The following is a 22,040-nucleotide window of genomic DNA, read 5'->3' as shown; positions in this document are numbered from 1 at the left end:
AGCCAGTGCACCATGCCCGTTGTAAACATTTATCTATTTATTATGCATTTAAATGTGCACAGCACATACACCACAATATTAAACAACACCTGTATAAAACTACAGACAGATCTGGTAAATGGTGAAAGCTTGTACCATGTAACATTGATATCAAAGTTTTACAACATTATCTGAACACTACAATATAAACTACCTCTGAGTACACCAAGGGTCAGGCTGTCAGCTGAGCACTGAAAGGAAGTCAAAAGGAACACTGAAGGAGAACTGTCGACACCCAATGGGTTTAGGCAAAGCCAATGCTTCCAGTTGCTTTGACTTTGGAAACAGAAATACTTGAGCTTCCAGATAGTAGTCGTGATGGTTACAAATGCAAATACCCACATGTGAGAGGAAAAGAGGAGGAGGAGGAGGAGAGAGAGAGAGAGAGAGAGAGAGAGAGAGAGAGAGAGAGAGAAAGGATACAGAAATACCTCAGACTGCACAGAAACACTTTAGCGTCCCATGATGCCAAGAGCTTATTTCACTTAGGATAAAATAAACAGAAGCAAGATGGTTTGGAGGATGGGAGAATCTGTGGTCTTCCAGGTTTTGTCAGACTCCTTTCAGCCCCAGCTGGCATGGAAAATGGCCAGAGATGATGGAAAGTGTGGTCCAACAACATAAAGAGAGCCACAGGTTGCCCATCCTATGTTTAAAGAAACCCTGGTCCAGCTATATTCTGATCGCACTGATGGAATACTCCCATTGGCTCTGTTCAGAATCAGCTGGTTTTGTCCCAGCTTTCTCAAAGAATGCTTGGGGAAGCTCCCTTGGTTATTTCCAAGTTATCCCCGGGGGGAAATAGGAAATGGGAAATCAATCTTTTGCTTCCAAACACAGTAGGGCTGACTTACCACATTTCTGGAACAAAGTAACACACACTTAATGCAAGAGCATTAAGTCCAAAACATAAAATTGCCCGTTGCCACTGTGGTTACCCCCTCCTTTTCTCAAGGGTAAGGTTGTTTTGAGAGGAACCAGAGAGGGTAACTGGTTTTGAGAGAGAACTGGCTAGCAATGGGGATGGGGCAACCCCATGTTGTGCCAGACCCAACTTTGGAGGGGTCTGGCCTCACCTTATAATTGGGGTGTGTGTGTTTCAAACCAGTTAAGTTCATCTTCCATACTCCCCAAATTCTGAATTAGCTTCCAACAATACCTATGAGTAGCTTTATTCTTCAAGGTCATCCATTAATTACAGTATCTATGCAAGTCATTCATAAGCACAATATGGTTCATGTATGTGTAACTCTAGTAATATACAGGAATGTAAAAAAAGAAAAGAAAATGAAGTGAAAGATGAATTTCTGCAGCCTTGGTATTTTGATGATACACACATGACTCCAGGACATAAGGTGGTGGTGTTGTTTTTTTAATGTAGCACCATGATTGTAGCTAGGATCAGTTTGCTATGTAATTTTATTGATTTTTATTGATTGGGAGCACAGCTGCCCCTCTTGGCTACGTCCATGGCACCAGTTACAGTTTACTGTTACGTGCATGGGCATGAGCTTATATGAGCCCCAGGCTTGAAGGCTCTCAGCTCTGCTTTCTGTGGCTATCAGCAGAACAGGAGGAGCTTTCACTTTCACTTTTAAACTAAGCAGAATGCCCTGCAGTGTCTGAACTTGGTTAGCTTACTACAAGTAGTCAGCAAGTCAAGTTTATCAGACATGGTTTGATACTGACCAGCATTTAAACAAACTGGCTAGAAAGCTGCCTTATCTTCTCCTGCTAAGAAGGTCTATCTAGCCCAGGATGCCTACTCTGAATGGCAACAGCTCTCCGGAGTTTCAGACCGGAGCTGCTTCCAGCCCTGTGTGGAAATGTCAGGGACTGAACCTGGAACCTTATGCATGCAAGCAAATGTTTGATTGTTAAACTACAGCCCTTCCCCATGAATTTCACCAAGTTTGGGTAACAAAACTTGGTTACCTTAAAGACAAAATCTGGGCTCTGGCTGCCACCATCCCTCCCTCCCAGCAGATTTTGAAAGTTACAAAAGAAACGGGAAGATAGCAACCTCCCCCGCCTCAAACACAAATGTCTCAAACTGAAAAATCCCCCCAATAGGGCCACACCTGATTTGCCACCTGAAAAGGAGCCAATGGCTCAAGCTCAGCCATTTTGATCCACCCTTGAGACTTGGTGGGCCAGGATCATCGCTTGCTTTGCATACAGAAGGTTCCAGGTTCAATCCCTAACTTTTTCCACTTACAAGGATTGAATAGGAGATGATGGGATAGACCTCAATCTGAAGCCCTAGAAAGCTACTGACAGCCACAGGGAGGCAATACTAGGCTGGATGGACAAATGGTTCGATTTGATATAAGTTGGCTTTCTATATCCCTGCCATAAAGAGGAAAGCAGAACAAGGCAGACTGAATACCAGGCGACTCAAGGTTTGTTAAGCTACAGATTAAAGACATAACGATCTCAGTTTGCATATATACTCAAAAGAAACCCCACTGAAGTCAGTGGGAATAGTTTATGGATTGTGGTCTAAAGCAGCCCTATCGAGACAAAGCTTGCCCACTCCCATCCTAAATCTCTGTGGCAGCAAGGCTGCCTGCAGTAACAGCAGCATAATATTGCATTTGTGATATTGCTCTTCTGCAGCAACTAGAATTATGCCTCATCATAACCCTTGATTTTCTGGTTCTCAAGTCAGTGCCGTGTGAGCTATTGCTAAGGCTTCCTAACTGTTGTTTCCAAGAACTTTGTATATTGCTTTCAAAGTTTCATTCTATTTAAAAAAGACACCCAATCAGCTCAAAACTTAGTAGAAGTTTCAGACTTCCCTTTCCCCCGCCTCTCCATCCCCCTGCCATCATTCTTAAACCTGCCTGCTCATTCTTTGCTTTAAAGACATGGTTTACATTCACAAAATATATAAAGAAAAATATAGGGTTACTGGATGGCCATATAGTGCTGCAGCCTGACAGCTGTCTGCAAATATTTTCACCATGATTATCCTTACTAAAAGTAAATCACTGGGTAAAGATAGCACAAACGTGACAAGGCTCAAATTGGATGCAACCAGCACTATCTGGAATACTTCTGGCTACATAGGGAGTGGGGGATTTTGGATGCCCCCTCCCACAGGGGAATTACAACACTGAATGAACAGGGAGGGGGGGTATGAGAGAGAGAAATGTATGCACCTTCCATGCAGACTGTGTTAGAAAACTGGCTTCAAGAATGAGTGAGGTAGACATGAATCAGTTATGTCAGGGAATGAAATCCTAAGGCTGCAACCCATAAGCCATTTACATCACAGTAGGTCAACTGCATAGGGATAAGCCTATGTAACAAACAGGCAGAGCAATCCTATAGTCCATTGATGCTGTGGGAGCAATGCACCATATCCTTTACTCCATCATGCCGGGGGCAAGAGAGAGGGGGAGTAGTTTTCTCTCTCTCTCTCCATTTCATCCTCAGTATGGAATTTTCCTTATGCCCACTCTACAGCTGGTGCAAAGCTGCACTGTCATTGGAGGCAGTTTGGCTCTACATCTGCATCTGTTCTGCCCCACCCATTTCCCTTCCCTGCAAAACAGATATGCCAGCGTTGAGATGTGCCAGCGTATTCATGCATTTGCACCAGATTAGTCCAGGAGCAGGCACGGGTGGCGCTGTGGGCTAAACCACAGAGCCTAGGACTTGCTGATCAGAAGGTCGGTGGTTTGAATCCCCGCAATGGGGTGAGCTCCCGTTGCTCAGCCCCAGCTCCTGCCCACCTAGCAGTTCGAAAGCACGTCAAAATGCAAGTAGATAAATAGGTACTGCTCCGGCAGGAAGGTAAACAGTGTTTCTGTGCCCTGCTCTGGTTCGCCAGAAGTGGCTTAGTCATGCTGGCCACATGACCCGGAAGCTGTACGCCAGCTCCCTTGGCCAATAAAGCAAGATGAGCGCCGTAACCCCAGAGTCGGTCACGACTGGACCTAATGGTCTTTACCTTTACCTAGTCTAGGAGCAAAGATATAATCCAGGTCCTGATAGTGCAGCAAGGCTTCCACCATATTCCAGAGCCCTTCAGCTGCCATATCCTGACTGTACTCTCAGCAGATTTCGGCCTCCCCAGAAGCAGCCCTGTGATCCTGGCTTCTGAAAGCTGCCATCGACAGGCAAGGCTTTCTCACAAAATTACGGAGGTCCGGGATAATCAGCTATTGCTATGCCAGAAAGTAGGAGAGCTGTATCTCCAGCTGCTAGCAATGCCGGCGATCACTGGAATGACTCATCTCCAAAGCGTACCACTAACAGGCCCTTTCCCAGCGAGGGTCTGCCCTCGTGCATCTCTGGCGATCACTCAGATGATCACTTTGCAGCAAGCACAGCTACCAACCAGAGCATCAAAGCCAGTTTCTGTTACAACAATGTGCTCTAAGGTAACTTAGACATACTGTAGTGGGTTATGGATTGCAGCCTTAAAGGCAGCAGCACATTTTCTCCTTCTAAATATTGCATTAAAAACAATACATCAATAAGGAAGTAGAGGAACAATACATCAATAAGGATGTAGAGAAACTTCAGTCATCTGGCCATATCAGAGAGAGAGAGAGAGAGAGAGAGAGAGAGAGATCGAGATCTTGTTTGATGACATGCTCTTCAGACATTGCCAGAATTACACATTTGGCAGAGAAGAGGAATAGAGTTATCACATTTAAATTAAATGTTACTAATTAATTGTGGCCTGCTGGTTTCACACAGTGTGAACCTTGATGGGGGAAAGAAAGTGACCACACAGTTACTGATGGGTCAAAAGGTTTGCTTTTGTCCAGTTTTTTGTTTTTGTTTTTAAAGTTAAAATAGAACAATATTCCTGGAAATTGATTCTACATGTTTAAGAGTTGTCTGCTAAGGGCACAGTTCACCCAGCACTGCTGCTGAGCAGCCGCCATGTTAGTTCAAAAGAGTCATTCGCCCATATTACTTGGTGAATCGCATCTCAGGGGCTCCGAAGAGATTGACTGCAGGGAAGTTCAGAGTTCAGCAGCAGCAGATCTAAAAACAGCTTTTCAGGGTGGTACTTCAACACTGCACTTTCTGCCCCAGAAGTAAACTGATACCATTTCAATGAAACAGCAATGCTGCACAAAAGGAGGTCAGACATTGTGCATTGCTTGCAACAAGCTGGCATTAGAACAAGAGGGAGGTTTTGCCCACTCATTCTTCAAAGACTAAAGACCTTACCTGGCAGTTATCATTGGTTTCTTTAAAAAAACAAAACAAAACAAAAAATCATGTTCACTAGCCAACACTGTACAAGACAGAGAACAGTGCAAAACATTGTAAATATAGGAATCGGATTTCACGTTTTAAAAAACAACAACACATAATAGCAGCACACCTGTGATAACTTACCCAAAACAAAGTAAAATAAGCCACAATGCAAAAGAGTCCTCTGTCGTTGCATTGTGCAATGAATAGCTTAAGTCGGAGGATTTTGTTTTATGCTTTTTTGTCTTTTTTTTTTAAAGGAATTTCTTTTTTAAAAATCAGAACTATAAATAACTTTCTGGCAATATATACAGAATTAAATAATTTAAATATCTTACATCTACTCTTGCATAAAACTCTTAAAAGAAAAGTGCACCATAGGTTTCCCCTCCTCCGCCTCTCGGGTCTCTCGCCTCCTCCCCACTTCCCTGAGGTTAAGTCTGAAGGGACAAGCGCTCAGATCCTAGGAAGAAAATGTGTCACTGTCATGGTGGGAGAGACTTTGTTGCCTTTCTTTGTTCGTCCGTTTTTGCTCAGGGCTATGTACATCCCGGGGTAGATCTGGGATTCGTAGGCGTTGTAGTTGTTGGGCAGCAGGATCTCTTTGAATTTGCACTCATCGTTGAAATGGTTCTGAAATGAGAATTTGGGGGTAGAGGGAGGGAGGGAGAGAGAACGATGGAAGTTTTCTGTTAGGGATCAGAGGTCAGAGATTTCTGCTGAAAAACAAAGCGGTCTACAAAATGAAATAAATACAAAAAATAAATATGCTATTATATTTCTCTTAGCACATCTGTATACCACTTTTCAAGAATAATATATTTCTCAAAGTATTTGACAGGAGAATTTAGAGGTTGCCAACTTTTTTTGGGGGGGGGGAGGACTCTTGTGCCTTCTCACAGCTGCACAGCAGACAGAAAGTTAACTTCACACAAGTGGTATTTGATGCTCCATTTTGCATTCATTAAGATTTCCTGTGAGCCACAGAGACCACAAGCTCTTTCTTGCAGAACAGGGAGTTAGATGTAGAAAAGATTTGTTTGTTTTGTAGAACAGGTGCAGGGACGATATACCTCAGCAGCTGACTTTTTTCTAGTTTTCTTTTCAAGTGTATCATACTGTACAACTGAGGCTTCAAATTGCCCTTTTGAGACAGAGACCATGATTATTTTTAAAAAAAAAAAACAAACCACAGGCTTTGCATCACGCTTGGAGGGCTGCTCAAGAATTTCATCCGATCACCATTTTTAAACATTACATGAGAGGGGCACTGTGGTTTCTGCATTTTTCTGAGGTTTGCAATACAATTCTTGGGTAAAAAAAAAAAAAGTACCAATATGCAAATGAAATGTGTATTTTAGGTTGTGATACAGAAAATATGTACTTTTCAAATGAAATATGTACAAAAAATTGTAGATACTGAGGGGAAAATACTTTTAACAATGCAGTTTTTAAAAGGAGTTTTAAAAACATGCAGATTGTCGAGGAAATTGGACAGAACAGATTTATGAATGAACACAAATAATCCATGCCTAGATTAGGAGCACTTCCACATGGAGATTTTATTGACGTGTCTTGGACACATTCAATCAGGCTCAGTCCTTTGAGATCCACAAGCCACTCATGAGCAGCCTGCCCTAATGGCATATTCACCCACATGATAGATCAGAGATAGATCAGGATAGGAGTGGGTACCTAAATCCATGCACAGGGATGGCAAATGCTGTAGGTCTGCTGTGGATTCCCTTCTGAATGCTGCGTGTCAGTGTTTGGTGTGGTCATAGGCAAAAGTGGGTGGAGCAACATTAGGCTACATTGCAACCACACAAAAACCAGAGGATTTCGCATGCACACACACACACACCTCTCCATCACATGATCACAGTTTAAGGGAACATTCCAGCCAGGAAAAGCACTAAAGGAGAACACAGAGCAGGGGAAGTGAGGGGTGTGGCCTGGGAGAGAAGCACAGTCCACAATCCATGCCTGTCAAATCTGTTGCGAAGTGTATTTCTGAGATCTTTGGTGCCGATTAAAAAGAATGCAGACGTGAAGCTGTTTGTCTTCCCATTCCTTGTAACTCTGTAGCCCCAGCACCCATCCTTCTGAAATGCTACATCTTACTTTCCTGGTGGCACCTCTATGATAAATGCCATTTTCACACTAATCTCATGGCCTACAAAACCACAGGGAGGGAAATAGGTTCGCTCCTCTTCCCCCCCCTAAAAAAACAACAATTTTTAAATGCACCTAGCACATTCACCCCAGACATGCTTGCCTGTAATTTGGCAGGTTTCTTATATAAGAGCACTGAATAACACACATTACTTTTACGCAAATTGCCCACAAAATAAAAGGGGGTCCACCCCTCAGTGCTCCTATCCCACTATAAGGTGCAACTAGGCAGAGGGCCTCCTCGGTATTGGCACCCACCTTGTGGAACACCCTCCCATCAGATGTCAAGGAAATAAACAACTTTTAGAAGACATCTGAAGGCAGCCTTGTTTAGGGAAGTTTTTCATGATTGAAATTTTATTCTGTTTTTAAGGTTCTGTTGGAAGCCGCCCAGAGTGGCTGGGGGTAAAAATAATAAATTATAATATAATTATTATAACCTTGCCTGCAAATTTTACCCAATTCTGCCAACAAATATAGAGAAGATATATGGACAGTTCCATTAAAAACAAAAAGTAAAGGTGTCCAGAACAACAACAACAAAACAATCCTCTATACCAATTTTTCTGCAAGGCCTTATTCATTTAAGAAGACGCACGGTGCATGAAACTTTCACCCAATTTTGTCAAAAGGGAAAGGCTACAGCCATTTAAAAAAATCCTCTTAATGGGAGAGGCCTGACACTTCATTTTTTTCTGAATAGGAATTCAAATTCAGACCCAAGTCAAACTGGGCAGCCTCCAAAGCATTTGAGATCAAATTGGGCAATTTTCCAATGTGCCAAACTGTAGGCTGTACTGAATCTTTTGTTTGGTGCACAGCCCAGCGTCTCACTTCATGCTGGTTACAGTATTTGAAATGGTTAGAAGCAGCAAAATAAAAATCTACATTGTCTCCAAAATTTTCAGTTTCTTATCGGTGGCACTCCAGGCCTAGGAGATCTATTTCTGGACTCTTGGCCTTAACAAAGCACTAGCATTGGTAATACAGTGTTGGCAGAAGCTGCCCACCCCAGTGACTACAATGTATAGCTTCTCCTTCCCCCTGGAAATGCTTCTTACATATCTGCTCACACAAACCACCACCGCTGGGACTCAGCACCTGGATATCCTCAGGTGCCTGCATTCCTACCTGTATGCTTCATACGGGTTTACAAATGATTCATCTGTGCTTGGTGCACAAACACAGCATCAAGTCTGCCTGCAGTTAAGGATATTGGCATGCTCTTTCAGCTGCTAGTACATAATGCTTTCCAGTAGCATGTCTCCATCCAGCAACGCGGTACAAACTGCAAATAGCCTCCGCTATCTTCTGACCCACATTGAGGGTAGATCTCAGTATCCACCTCAGAAATCCACCACAATAATGATTCCAGGGATATCTACCCCAACAGTGATTCCACCACGGAATCTGCTCTCTGATTGTTTGGCCAGTCAGACCTCCAGCCTCATCTCAGCAATCTATGGGTCAAAGTCAACTAAGATTTACTCTGAGTTACGTATTTAAATTATGAAACATGATTAAGTTAGGTCTATTAATTTAAATGGGTCTACTCTGAGTAGTGCATAGCTGAATGCTACACACACACACACTAAACTAAATGAACTGGCTGCTTGAAGCATGTGGGTGCATGCACTCAACTGCAGGGAAAAGTCTCCTCTTACACTTGCAACTGTAAACCCTCTAGGATCTGTACATGCATGGAAAATCCTCAGGCAGCTGCCTTAAAAATGAAGTGGGAGGGAGACATCTTTCCATTACATTAAGGCTGTTTCGAAGAAGGGAGATTGGACTCGAAGGGAGATTTTTATCAGGGGAGCTATGCACTCTAGTACTAGAGAGGGAGAATTCTCAGCCCCGGAGGAGTAAGCTAAAAGGGTTGTATAACGAGGCAAGGGTGGGAGAGGGGCACGGAGAGTTTTGCTTGTGTTCCCAGCATTCTTCCTAAATAAAGCTGCTTGGTGGCTTGCTGAAATAGGGCGTTTCAATGTTACAAAATGGCATAGGGAAAAGAGTCGTGGGGCTATCTCCATACATATCGCAGGCAAAATCTGATAGGTGCCCCAATGATACCTGCACTACCACATTCCACAGTGCAATCTTTATTGTATCGATGCACTATCTCGGGTAGGGAGTGAAAGAGAATGGTGTTTTCCCAGGTTAAAAAACATATATGGAATAGCCAGCGCTGGAGGGGGGGGGAACACCCATGTATCTCCATCATAGAATGCTGATCACCATCCAAGGGTCAAAGTCAGAACTGTTGGTTTATTAGAAACAGATTTTCTGAAATTGATGGGAATCCTCCAAGCAAATTGCAAAGAGTTGTTGAAGTTCAGAACAGCACACTGATGAGGAAAATGACTAAACCTAATGGGAAGCTAGGAAGCTAGACAGAGTTACTGACAGGTACACAATTCTAAGCCTTGTCCATTGTTTGATTTTGCCCCATCTCCTGGGAAATCAAGATCCCTGGTCACTGGAACACAGACCTTCACATTAAGTTCACTAGTTCTCCCCTCCACTTTGCTAATCTTGAGCTGATCTTGACTTTTGCAAATGTTGCAAATAGCAACATCACAGCTAGAGGATACATTACAAGCCCACGGCTTTGGCTTTTCCCCAGAGACACTGCAAGAAAAGATCTTGCACTATTCCAAGTCTCCACTGACCTGCATCTTCTCTGCATGTAGACTTTTATACTACAACCCAAAGACTACATATGCCATCGCTCAATATGCTTTGTAAATGCAAGTGTGGCATCTCAAGGCCCTTGTGGACCACAGTAATCCACAAACTACTTTCTCCAACTGGAACTAAGGTGTTGTGGACTGTGGTTTGGACATTTTATACTCAAATGTTCTTATATCGCATGCAATAGCACAAAGACGTGGTGATCATGGCCACTGGTTTAGATTGCTTTTGAAGGTGAATGAGACATTCATGGAAGACCAGGCTATCAATAGTCACAAACCATGATGACTATGAGGAATTTCTGGAATCAGTAACCCACCGAATACCAGCTGCTGGGGGAGCAACAGTGGAAAGGGGTTCCTGCCTTTGAGCCCTGCTAGAAGGAATAGAAGGGCCTTTGAGCCACCGCTGCCGCAGAGCTGCTCTAAGAGCTTTTTCTGAGATGTAGAGCAAAGGATGCAGCCTTTGCTCAAACACACAAAATGTTATAATACTGCAGAAGGGAAAAGATAATTGGTGACAAATCTCTATAGACGCAGAAAACAAAAGGAAGCGTCACACTCAATTCTATCTCCCAAAGTGAGAAGAAGTCCAAGGTTAAAGACTTTTGCAATGAAAGCCTTGAGCCTGTTGCATCCATAGCTCCCTTTAGGACAAGTCAATGCAAAAGTGATCCTGTTGCGGAATCATTGGACCAAAAGCCCTGCTCACACGAGCTTAGACAAACAGCGAGGCCACAAGAGAAGGACAGCTGGAAATGACCATAAACAAGACTTGTATTATTTTTAGTAACCAAGTGGGCCTCAAGAAATGAATGCCTTTGGCTATTTGTTCTCAAGATTGTGTATGGTTTGTTTGTGTGTTTTTTGTAAAACATTTTTTTTTGTAAAAATGCAGATACAAACAACTAAATCCTTCTCCAGAAGATCAGATGAATATTTGTGTATCTGAAGTCTGAATATCATTTATTGATTTGCTTTGTCCCTTTTTCAAATAATGGCCAATAAGCAAATGGTGCAATTGCTCATCAGATTGCGGCACAATGTGTTTTCCCCACTTTAGATAACTCCAATACATGTTCTTTTTAAATTAAAATTGGAAACCAAACTTCACCTTACAAGGGACCAAGTCTGTGCTGGAGATAGTTCTGAGCCATTGCTAGATTTTATATTTTCAAAATATAGGAAGCAGCACTTCTTGCTTCTTAGTTTCAGCAGCTCCTTGTGCAAGAGGAAAGCTCTTTTGAACTTTGCCGGGACTTAGCTAATTAATGGTGCTTGGTGCTTCCAGATTGGGATTGCTTCCAGACTACAACTGGATCATTCAGATCCAATTGTTCTCTGTGTGTGTTTGGTTAGCTTCAACGCATTCCCATTTTTCCTGTCATAGATCTTCATTGCTATTCCACTGCTTGCCATCCAAATTAGTGGGTTGACCATAATGCAATATATCCATAGCCATCTTCAATACTGGGCATTCACACAGGTATTTCTGTACCTATGAATAAGCACCAAAAATTGCCACTTAGTGCACAAGAGCAAATGTTTCCTGACTTATTTATCATGTGTCATGATAGACAAATTGAAGGCTTGTGCTGTCAAGGGATGGTGGTAGAATATCCATTTCCCATTGGTTGTTTGTTTGTTTGGTTGTTTGTTTGCTTGCTTGAATAATGTTGACTGCTCAAGCATTCTGAAGAATTATTATTAATATCATTGCAATCAACATTATTATCATTATAGCATGCTGTATGTGCTACATTACCAACTGCAAGGTAATGTCTTGGATGGAGATCTTGAGAGAGCAGCTCTTCCTAACTAGATTGTTGAAATGTGAATTCAGCATCCAGCAATTGCTGGCATGGTTCTATCCTTTGGGCCACTGAAAACAAAATGGCTTCCTCAATGAGGAAGAAATGGAAGTAAGAACGTAGCATTAGAGGCCACAGAAACATCACTACACATGTGACAATATACCTATCGGGGTGGGGGGGGAGAGTGTTGTTTTTCCATGTTGGATTTTCTGAAGTAAGGGGGAATGCAGATTAAAATGCCAGCAATTTGATGATGACAATGTTCAGCAGACCCTGCAAATACCGGTGTGGATGAGAAGCACCAATTCCACAACCAACTTCGACCTGGGAGCTCCTTGAGACTATCTAAAGCAGGGATGGGAAGCCTGTGGCCCTCTTGATGTTGTTGAATTCCAACTCCCATCACCCTTGACCATTTGCCATGCTGGCTGGGGCTGATGGGAGTTCAGAGTCCAACAAGTTCCCCATCCCAAAATCTTCTGGCACTCCATCTTAAGACTAGTAAAAGTGGCAGGCTTTGAGACTCCAACATCATATCCAGCTCTTTCTCCCATGTTTCCTTCCCTGAGCTCATTTTACTTAACACCCAGGTTGAAGAAAAACTCCGAAGAACTCAAAAGCTTGCTCACCATTTTGTGATGTTTTGGATGCTCTAAATCAAGTAGCTTTGGGGAGCTTGTGGCTCTCCTCGGAACTGGTGTCCAATAACATGTCACTGCCCTGCACAGGCTTTCTCAGAGGGCAGATAATTCTACTGGACCTCTGCATCAGAATGACTGGTGCAGTCATACTCAATGCAGCCTCCAGCAGAGGCTAATTGAAAAGGGGGGAGGCCAGAGCATCAGATGATGTCAAGACACAGTAAGCACAGCCCCCTCTCTTTACAGTGGTACCTCGGGTTACATACGCTTCAGGTTACATACACCTCAGGTTACAGACTCTGCTAACCCAGAAATAGTGCTTCAGATTAAGAACTTTGCTTCAGGATGAGAACAGAAATCGTGCTCCAGCGGTGTGGCAGCAGCAGGAGGCCCCATTAGCTAAAGTGGTGCTTCAGGTTAAGAACAGTTTCAGGTTAAGTATGGACCTCCGGAACGAATTAAGTACTTAACCTGAGGTACCACTGTGCTGCTACTTTGTCCCTGTGGCAGACTCTCGGACCTGCACTGCTCACAGATAAGCATACTGTATGTAGGGTTGCATCCTTATTTTATTTTATTTAAATATATTTGTGCAATAGCAATAGTGTGTAATAGCACCACGCAAATGTGTCCCTGGAACACAGTTTGGAATTTATTTTTTATCGCCTCGTAAAAACAAATATGTGTAAATCCTTATATTATCAGATTGAAGCTTTTTGTATTGCCCTTTAACTTGCCAAACAAGATAACCAGGTGCTTGTATTTTGTTGTTGTTGTTTTTTTTTTTTGCACATTAAGCTTGCACATTAAGATTCCAGTGGCAAGGGAGGTCTACCCAAGCACTTCGAGTTCTCTACCATAGACCACCTCCAAGATAACTGAACAGCTGCCACTGGGACTTGCTCAGTAACCTAACCTGACTATTAAAATATGCATTGGTTCAAATATTTCTGTGCTGATTTTCCTGCAGTTTAAAGTGTTGTTCATCAAATAAAAGAGGGTGTTAGTATTGCTTAGAGCAGAACCACTAAAAACAATAGACTTCTTCTCTGAGCATTACTTAGCTGGGTATCTCTCATTGGTTTCCATGTTAATATATTTTGAGAGGGTCAAGACTCAGGAGCACTCCATTTTACATCAAAACAACACATCAACACTTTAAAAAGGGGGTTAAAGACACATAGTTGAGCACATTCATGACTACTTACAGCTCCATAGAGTTTGCCTTTACTGTTCATGGCTACAAAGAGTCCACTTTTAACACCAAAGAGGCTCACCACTCCTCTTTCCACAGGAGAGATTTCAAGCAAACCTGTAAGAAGGGGAAAAATGCATAGGGAGCCAGCTAAGAGATATATCTGAGTGTAAGCCATTGCTGTTCTCTTAAATCACAAATACCAGCAGCTGAGAATAACATTTCATACATCTGATGAAATAGACCATAGTCCATGAAAGCTTATGCCATCATAAATATATTAGTCTTTAGGATGCCACCAGTCTCTGTTGTTTTTGCTCCAAGAGACTAACATAGATGTCCCTCTGGGAAAGGATAAGAGGATGCTATACTGATTTAGCAGCAATGATACAATTCTGAATCCATTTTCTGATGTCATCAGTGGGGCTACTCAGAAGTAAGTGTTTGGGAATAGTCCACTCCTAAGCACATCCTATGTTTTGTGAACAGGTGACTTTGGGCAGCAATCTCCAAGGTGCTCAGCTTCAGAGCAATTCCTTTGATCTCTTTGGGATACTCTAGAATTAATGAGTTGTGATCCAAAGGCTTGGTTTCTTTAAGGCAATCTAATTGGTAGATGTAGGCTTGCTCTATATGTTACTGCCACTTTGTTGAATATACTTTCAGTTGCCCCACTTGGTGGTGACTCTCATGTGGTAAACTGTACAGAGCAAGGTTGATGTGATTTTCTCCTATGATTGTGTGTATGGTGGAACATGCGAATGTACAACTTGGTGTCTGTCAGTATGTGATAATGGAGGTTGGAGGGACATCCTACTGTTAATAATTCTATGTCTACTGTATATACCCTTTTAAAATATGTTGTGGAAGGGGGGAATATTGTGTTGTCTTTGTTTTTGTTTTTATTATGTATTTTCTGATTTTTATATTGTGGTTTTCATGTAGAACATAAGATCTACAGGACAGTAAAGGGACCCCTGACCATTAGGTCCAGTCGTGACCAACTCTGGGGTTGCGATGCTCATCTCGCTTTATTGGCTGAGGGAGCCGGCGTACAGCTTCCGGGCCATGTGGCCAGCATGACTAAGCCGCTTCTGGTGAACCAGAGCAGCACACAGAAACGCCGTTTACCTTCCCGCCAGAGCGGTACCTATTTATCTACTTGCACTTTGATGTGCTTTCGAACTGCTAGGTTGGCAGGAGCAGTGACTGAGCAATGGGAGCTCACCCCATCATGGGGATTCAAACTGCCAACCTTCTGATCGGCAAGTCCTAGGCTCTGTGGTTTAACCCACAGCGCCACCCGCGTCCCATCTAGGACTGTATACAAATTTAATAAAAAATAATAATAAATAATAATATATCCAGTGCTTTTTTTCTAGAAGTTGTTACAGTAAGTACCAAACTTTTAACATATCCATTAAAAAAATGCTTGTACTCCAAACTGTTGAGTACCCCTGCGAAAAAAGGCACTGCCTATATCTAATCTATCTATCTATTTATTGATCAATCTTCTAATAAGAAGAAAAATTTGCTTTTCTCACTGAGTGAGCCAAAGTAACTTGCATTAAAATTACTGGAAAAGTTGTGGTGATGCAAGCAAAGGACCGTTACACGATAGAGGCTCAGCTCCTAGAAGCTGGCAGCATCTAGCAAGGATGCAAGCTAATGACACAATAATACTGGACAATAGGAATCACTCTCTGGGTGCCAAGCTTCATTCTGCAGCCTTGAACACACACGCTTATCAAGGCACTATGCTTCATCAGAGTAGGGTCAATCTCTACTCAGGGGCACAATTTAATCTTCCTCTCCCCATATACATCTACTCCTGCATGCACCACCCATCATTATTTTCCCCATGATCACCCAGATATCTGAAAAGGAATGAACTGTGTTGACATGGTCAAACTACCCCTTCTGGCTGGCCACACTGAATGACTTTCCATGTGCTAAACATTGCACATGGACTGGTTTGAAGTGGTTCTCTGTGGCAGTTGTCATGTGTGTAGATTGACCCTGATGAGGTTTGCTGCCTAATTATCAGTCTACATTGGCAACTCTATGCATGCAGGCTCAGAAGTCAGTCCCATTGAGATGAATGGATTTGCTCCCAGGTAAGTGTGTACAGGAGTCCTTTGCAATTCCATTCCGTAAGTGAACAGAACTCCTTTAAACCCCTGCCATTCATTAAGTGACTGCAGAGCACCACAAAAGCACCCGGATATGGTTAAAGTGTGTGTGTGTGTGTGTGTGTGTGTGTGTGTGTGTGTGTGTGCACGCACGCATGTTTTAATGGTTGGCAGTGATCCCCCACATCGTCCAGGTTAAAAAAAGTAACAATATGTTTCAGGACATGTGAAACATTTGTCATGCTTCTGTCTCTAACCCTTCCTCCCCAGTCCTATTGTTTCAGTTGGACCGTAGTTAGAATTAGAGCCACAGGGCCATGAGGTTAAGTCACTAACAGATGCTTTTCCTAGTGGACTGCCCTAACTTCTTGGCAGAGCTTCTGTGGGATCTGGAATCCCAAATTAACTATTTGCAACCCTCTTGCAAAAGGAAGGGGGGCGCGCTATTTGAGCAGGGTCTCACTGCAAACCAGGAGGCGTCCCGCTGGGACAGTGAAAAACACCTGATTCCTTTTGATCAGCAGTAGTATGGCTAGGAGCCCATGCAACAATTGCTTCAAGACAGTTTATTCTGTTCACAGTGGGAGTGACGCAACTTTTTATTTCTGTGTAACCAGTTCCTGAACTCAGAGCTGGGGACGAGAAAAGTGGCTTATTTTCTAAGACTGGACTCCATTTGAAATACCTAATGCAACCAAGCTTACAAATCCAGAATTTAGGAATGCTTTTTTTTTTTACATTTTAGATTGCCGTCCTCACGTATCCCACTCTAGATCAAGAGTAACTCAGCCAGCCACAGAATATATAGCTGCATAAATTATAGAGCAGTCACCCCCAACCTGTTGCCCCCCCCGCCCCAAACTCTGTGCTGGCTGGGGTTGATGGCAGTTGTAGCCCAAAACATTTGAATGGCATCGCGTTGGAGAAGGCTGTTATACAGAACATAAAATGAATAGTTCCCAAGATGGCACTTTGCATTAGGTATTTTAACACTTTCCCTATGCATTCATGAGGACTAGTGGCTTTAAAAATGGAATAATTTGATCATACTCTTCTGCCATATATGACTATTTTTTCCCCTTCAAAATTGAGTATGAAGGTAGAAATGCCTAACAGATCCCATTAAGAGACTCTTCACACATTGCAATTCCCCTTGGACCAAACACACAAAATGCCCAAGGAATAAACTTATTTATAAGGGAAACAGCATGAAAATGGCAAATCAACAGGGGCGATCATCTTCACATGCATGCGTTTTGCTGCATATGCGCAATGCGATGAAGCAACACACAGTAAAATCGCCACACCTGACATATTTCTCCCCTGTCTGCAGAAGTGTTTTCTAACCATAGAAACCTGACAAAACGCCCTTTAGTTCCACCAGTTTAACGGAGGCATCTCCGAAGTTGCTGGCTTTCGAATCTGCAGTCTGCTTTTGGGGAGGCTGGGTCAATACTATTTGTCTGAGGGACTTGATCACCTGGGTGGCATCGAAAGCAGCGCAGGCCCGCTTTGCTGAGACCCTGCGCTCTTTCCCTTCCTTTTCCTTGCATTGCTAGACTAAGCACCTTTGCTCGGGCGATTCTAGGTAGAATTACAGAACTGTCGAGCTGGTGGAAAAGACCTCAAGGGTCCTCTAGTCCACCTCCCTGCATGCAAGAAAATGAGCTCCAGACCAGACCGGAGCATAAGGGACCGATGACATCAGATGATCATTATTCCCACACCCTCCAGCGGGTCCCAGGAGAAAACTGCCCGGTGAGCTCGGAAGTGGTGAGATTTAACCCTGTCGTTAAAGGAACGGCAAAACTCCCCAGAAGGCAATTGTGAAATGGGCTGGCGGGGCTTTGCAAATCCCACGCCCGTGGAGAGTGCCACAGTCTCTGGCCAGGTGGGCGCAGGTGGCGACTTACTGTGCCGGTTTTCGTTGTGGATCCCGTTGATCCTGCCGTCTGGCAGCACCTGGATGTGGAAGCCGATGCCGACGTTGCAATAGAGACGTCTGAGCCTCTTGATGCCCAGCAGATAGTCGCCGTCGCGGTTGGGCTCCCTCCTTTCCCCGGGGATCCTGGCCATGGAGCGCGAGAAGAGCGTCTCCCAGCGCCACTCCAGGGTGTCGTTGTGCTGGGGCTGCTGGTGGGGCTGGTGGGGCTGGGCGAAGGCGGGCATGCAGCGCCCGGCCAGCCAAGGCGACAGCAGTCCCAGGAGCAAGACTGGCAAGCAGGCCGAAGAGGGGCCAGTCATTCCGAGCAACATGGGCAGCACACGTGGTGCCGAGCAGGGAGGCGATCGCTCTAAAAATATACCCTCTCCGCGCGCCCAGAGAGAGAGAGAGAGAGAGAGAGAGAGAGAGAGAGAGAGAGAGGAGAGCTTCCCACTTCGGACTGGAGAGATCACAGGAGGAAAGCGGTGGGGGGGGGGGAGGGCCCGAGAGAGAGAGAGAGAGAGAGGGTGGCAAAGAGGGAGCCCAGGCAGCTCAGTCCCCCAAGGAACTGGAGACACTCTGGTCAGGTTGCACGGGAGAGCAAGCCACGTTGGGAAGGGGCTGGGCGAAGACCCAGGGAGGGGGCGCCCGGCAGAAGCGTCGTGGTGGAGAGAGAGAGAGAGGTGGGGGCGTTGGGGAGATCGACTCAGCCCCAGCTCCTTCTGAACTTGATCTCCGTCCCAGAGGGCTCCTGTCGAGCGGGGATCTTCTGGTCCGGCTGCTCAGCCATCAGCCCCTTGACCCCCCTCAAGCCACGGCATTTATAGATCCATGTGCCTCGCTTGCACCTATTACATCACCACCGAGTGCTGGAGGCAGCAGCTGAGTTGAGCGGAACGCGAAGTGATCACCCCGAGATGATCATCACCCGCCACTTCCAAGCGGAGCTGGGCAGAGGAAGAAGGGCAGAGAGTATTTTTTTAAAAAAAGTCCACTTTTAATAAAAAGAGTGTATTCCACACACACCCTTTGAAAGAAGAGTTAACAGGGCACTTTCCGCCGCGGTTCCCTTTTCTGGTTGCCAAGCGCACGCCAAGCGCGACCGAGTCCCCAAAGGCGCAGAAGAATGCCCAAGACGCCTGCCTCCGTCTCCCTTCCAACAATGTCATACTTTGTGGAAGTCTGTGGAATTTAAGCTTCGGCTGTTTCCAAGTAACATTGCTTTAGAGTGCGCAAAAAACACACACAACAACCACCAAAAAAACAAAACAAAACGCTCCATGAAAGGCCAAAACAGTTGTTGCAAGAAAGGAGAGGTTGGAAGCACTGAAAAAACCGAACTTGAGAAAAGTTAGTAAGGGAAACTCTCCGCACAAAAGAGAAGGTATTAAAGGGCTCAGTGGAGACAAAACGAGGATCTGAACGGGACCTTTTAAACTGGGGGAAACCGAGAGCGGGGAACGGGGGGAGGAAGGCCAGACTTTGGGTTAAACTTGCACTCTGAGAACCCAAAAATGCGCTCTAGCAGCTTGGAAGAGCAAGGAGACAAATTCTCGAGCGATCACCCGGATACATTGGAATGGTATCTTAAAGATACTTTTGGTATCTGGTCGTTTTAGGTTACACAGACGCTTCTTCAAGTGTCAGGCTGACAGCCCAATGGAGGAGCTGTTCTCTGGTTACATATATGCTCCTTGGAGTCATTTTTCTGCCTATATGTATATATAGAATATAGATATATATGCTATTCTGGCAGCACCAGCCCAAAGACGTTTTCCTTGGAAGGGGATCCCTGCTAATTTCAGAGGGTTTTTACTTACAAGGAAGGACGCTCAAGACGCTGAGAAGAAGAGGAACGTATATTTGGAGAAAACTATTCTTTTATTACTATATTTCCATTTACGCGCTTCTAAATTCTAAGATCCGCCAAAACCGGAGCTCGAGCATATTCGAAAAACGACGCAATAACACCATCAGCATCATTACCGGAGGAACCTCCTTTGGTTTCTGGTGGGCAAGCCGGACTGTTTTAATTCTGGGGTGGCTTGATTTTATATATATATATATATATATGATATATATATATAGTGTAACCTTGATCGTGGCGTTCTTGGAGGCCGGATTTCGTATACTCCAGTGCGATCATACATTGCTAGGCTGCCTTTCCTGTGTTGTGATCCTATTATATTATGATTTTAATAAATGAACAAATACACGAGTCTTCCCCCTCTGTAGAAGTTACCGCCCTGGACTTTCTGAAGCAAGACAAGGGTTGGAGAGGTAAATGATTCAGTAGATGTACAGTTAAGAGAGTGAGCTGTGGACCGCACCAGTGCGCATCCCAGCCTCAGCCTGGAACGGGTGCGGTGGTTTGGATGCGAGCCGCGTGGACGTCAGAATGCCGGCTTACCTTACAGGGCTGTTGTAAGTGCCAAGTGCGCGAACATTCTAACCTCTACAAATTATTTCGCGCGTCGTCTACACAATCAATGTGATTTCATTCTAAAGGGCATTAACGTCCCACTGGAAACAAGAGGCGTATGAGCTCTTTCTTTCATGTTCACCTGAGGGGGGGGGGAGGTGTTTAGGTTTCAAGGGATGGCTACAACGCAGCGTACCTAGAGCAATTCTAGGCGTGTATACGCGCCCCCCGCGCCCACAATGCCCTCAATGAGGCTCAGGCTGCAATCCTGAGGCCACCTGTACCTGGCCTGCGAGTAAGCCCAGCTGAACTCAGAGGAGCCTTCTTGGTCGTGCATTTTTGTGAGTACAGTACATAAAAGGAGCCCAGTGGCCATGGGCATAGCCAGGACTGGGGGGCGGAACTGACGTGATTGGTCAGTTAGTTGAATATTTCTATTGTTTTACTTGATGGCGGGGAGCAGCTGCCCCCCTGCCCCCCCTTGGCTACGCCCGTGCCAGTGGCCCATCTAGCCCCCCAGATGCCCATGGGAAGCCCGTAAGCAGGAGTTGGGTTCAAGAAGTGTCTCCCCTCTGGTGATTCCCCAGCAACTGGCATTGAGAGGCATGCCACCTTCGAAGAGTAAATTCAGAGAAATTCAATTTTTTATTTGTCTGCCTCAACACCATTCAAGAAAACTGTTGCAATGCAATAATAATGATAATCGATCGTTTTATACTAATTAAGCAATGGGTATTTTTGCTCCCAGGTAATCTTAGGATGGCTCGGGAGGGAGCCCAGACTCGTCCTTCAGAAGCAACAGGTGGGAGAGTCAGAAGTGTTCTCTGCGATTCTGAATGAATGAGCGAATGAATGAATGGACAGCAGACGACAGGCCGCTGCGCTGCGCTGCGCTGCGTGGTGTGAGTGAGTGAGTCAGGCCTTTCTCGCTTCCCGCAGGCTTTCCTCCCTTTCACGCCAGCGAGGTTCCCCGCTGGTCCAGCACAGATGCGAGAGGAGAAAGCGAATTGCCCAGAGCCAGATGACAGCTCACCTAGGTGCGAAAATCGCCGACCTTCGCTAAATCCCAGCACAAAGCGACCCGCCTCCCACCCCTCACTCAGCCTGACTGCTATGAGGCTCAGCCTCAGATTTACGTTGTTTTTCTTCATCATTCAGGAGCGGTGATTAATACTCTCCAAAATATGCCCATACCCAAAATTATTGAAGTTAAAAAATTTAAATCTCCCAACGCAGGTTATTTCTGTTTCTGCTATGAATTTTGTTCGTATTCTTTATATAGGTTTTTTAAAAGCCGTTTTGTGTACACCCCTTAGACATTCCAAATTTTACCCAGTCTATAAATACCTGAAATGAATATACAAATAATGTCCATGCACAAAATGATGCACATATATTTAAAATATCTCAACACAGTTTATTTCTGTTGCTTTGATGAATTTTATTTGTTCTTATTCTTTGTATGGTGTTTTTTTTTTTAAAAAAAGAAGAAATATGTCTGCTGTTTTGAAATTCTAAATATTAAGAGGTAAACATGGTTTGGTTCTCCTTCATTCCCCTTTAACTCCCTGTTTAAAGTGGTGCCCATGTAATCAGCTGTGTTAAGTGGGGATCCATTAGCATAAGAAGGGACCATGGCCACTAACATGGGCTGCTTTTTCTAAAGAGCCAGTGTGGTCTAGTGGTTAGAGCAGGGGTCTGCAACCCACGGCTCTGGAGCCACATGTGGCTCTTTTACACCTTTGCCGCGGCTCCAGGGTGGATACTAGTGAGGGGAGGAGG

General features: G+C 44.4%; 1 protein-coding gene and 1 long non-coding RNA gene across 3 annotated transcripts; one reads left to right on the top strand and one right to left on the bottom strand.

Annotated features, from left to right (window-relative positions):
* Positions 1–49: 49 nt before the first annotated feature.
* FGF4 (fibroblast growth factor 4) lies at positions 50–18,768 on the bottom strand. The gene is made up of 3 exons (XM_083465852.1): positions 17,826–18,768; positions 13,794–13,897; positions 50–5,895 (listed from the first exon to the last, which is right to left on the bottom strand). The coding sequence occupies exons 1-3, from the start codon at positions 18,166–18,168 to the stop codon at positions 5,719–5,721; spliced, it is 624 nt and encodes a 207-aa protein (XP_083321978.1). The 5' UTR covers positions 18,169–18,768; the 3' UTR covers positions 50–5,718.
* Positions 18,769–19,105: 337 nt separating this feature from the next.
* Positions 19,106–21,494, top strand: LOC310689199. 2 transcript variants are annotated; one of them, XR_014517395.1, is made up of 2 exons: positions 19,106–19,220; positions 21,007–21,494. It is a non-coding gene; the product is annotated as an uncharacterized lncRNA (long non-coding RNA). The 2 variants fall into 2 exon arrangements; XR_014517396.1 differs by lacking the exon at positions 19,106–19,220 and adding an exon at positions 20,289–20,374.
* Positions 21,495–22,040: the final 546 nt, after the last annotated feature.

The sequence above is a fragment of the Podarcis liolepis genome (genome assembly GCF_965112155.1).
Source record: "Podarcis liolepis genome assembly, chromosome: 1".
In the NCBI taxonomy this organism is placed as follows: Eukaryota; Metazoa; Chordata; class Lepidosauria; order Squamata; family Lacertidae; genus Podarcis; species Podarcis liolepis.
Note: the sequence above shows the minus strand (reverse complement) of the source record. Positions and strands in the feature narration are given on the sequence as shown.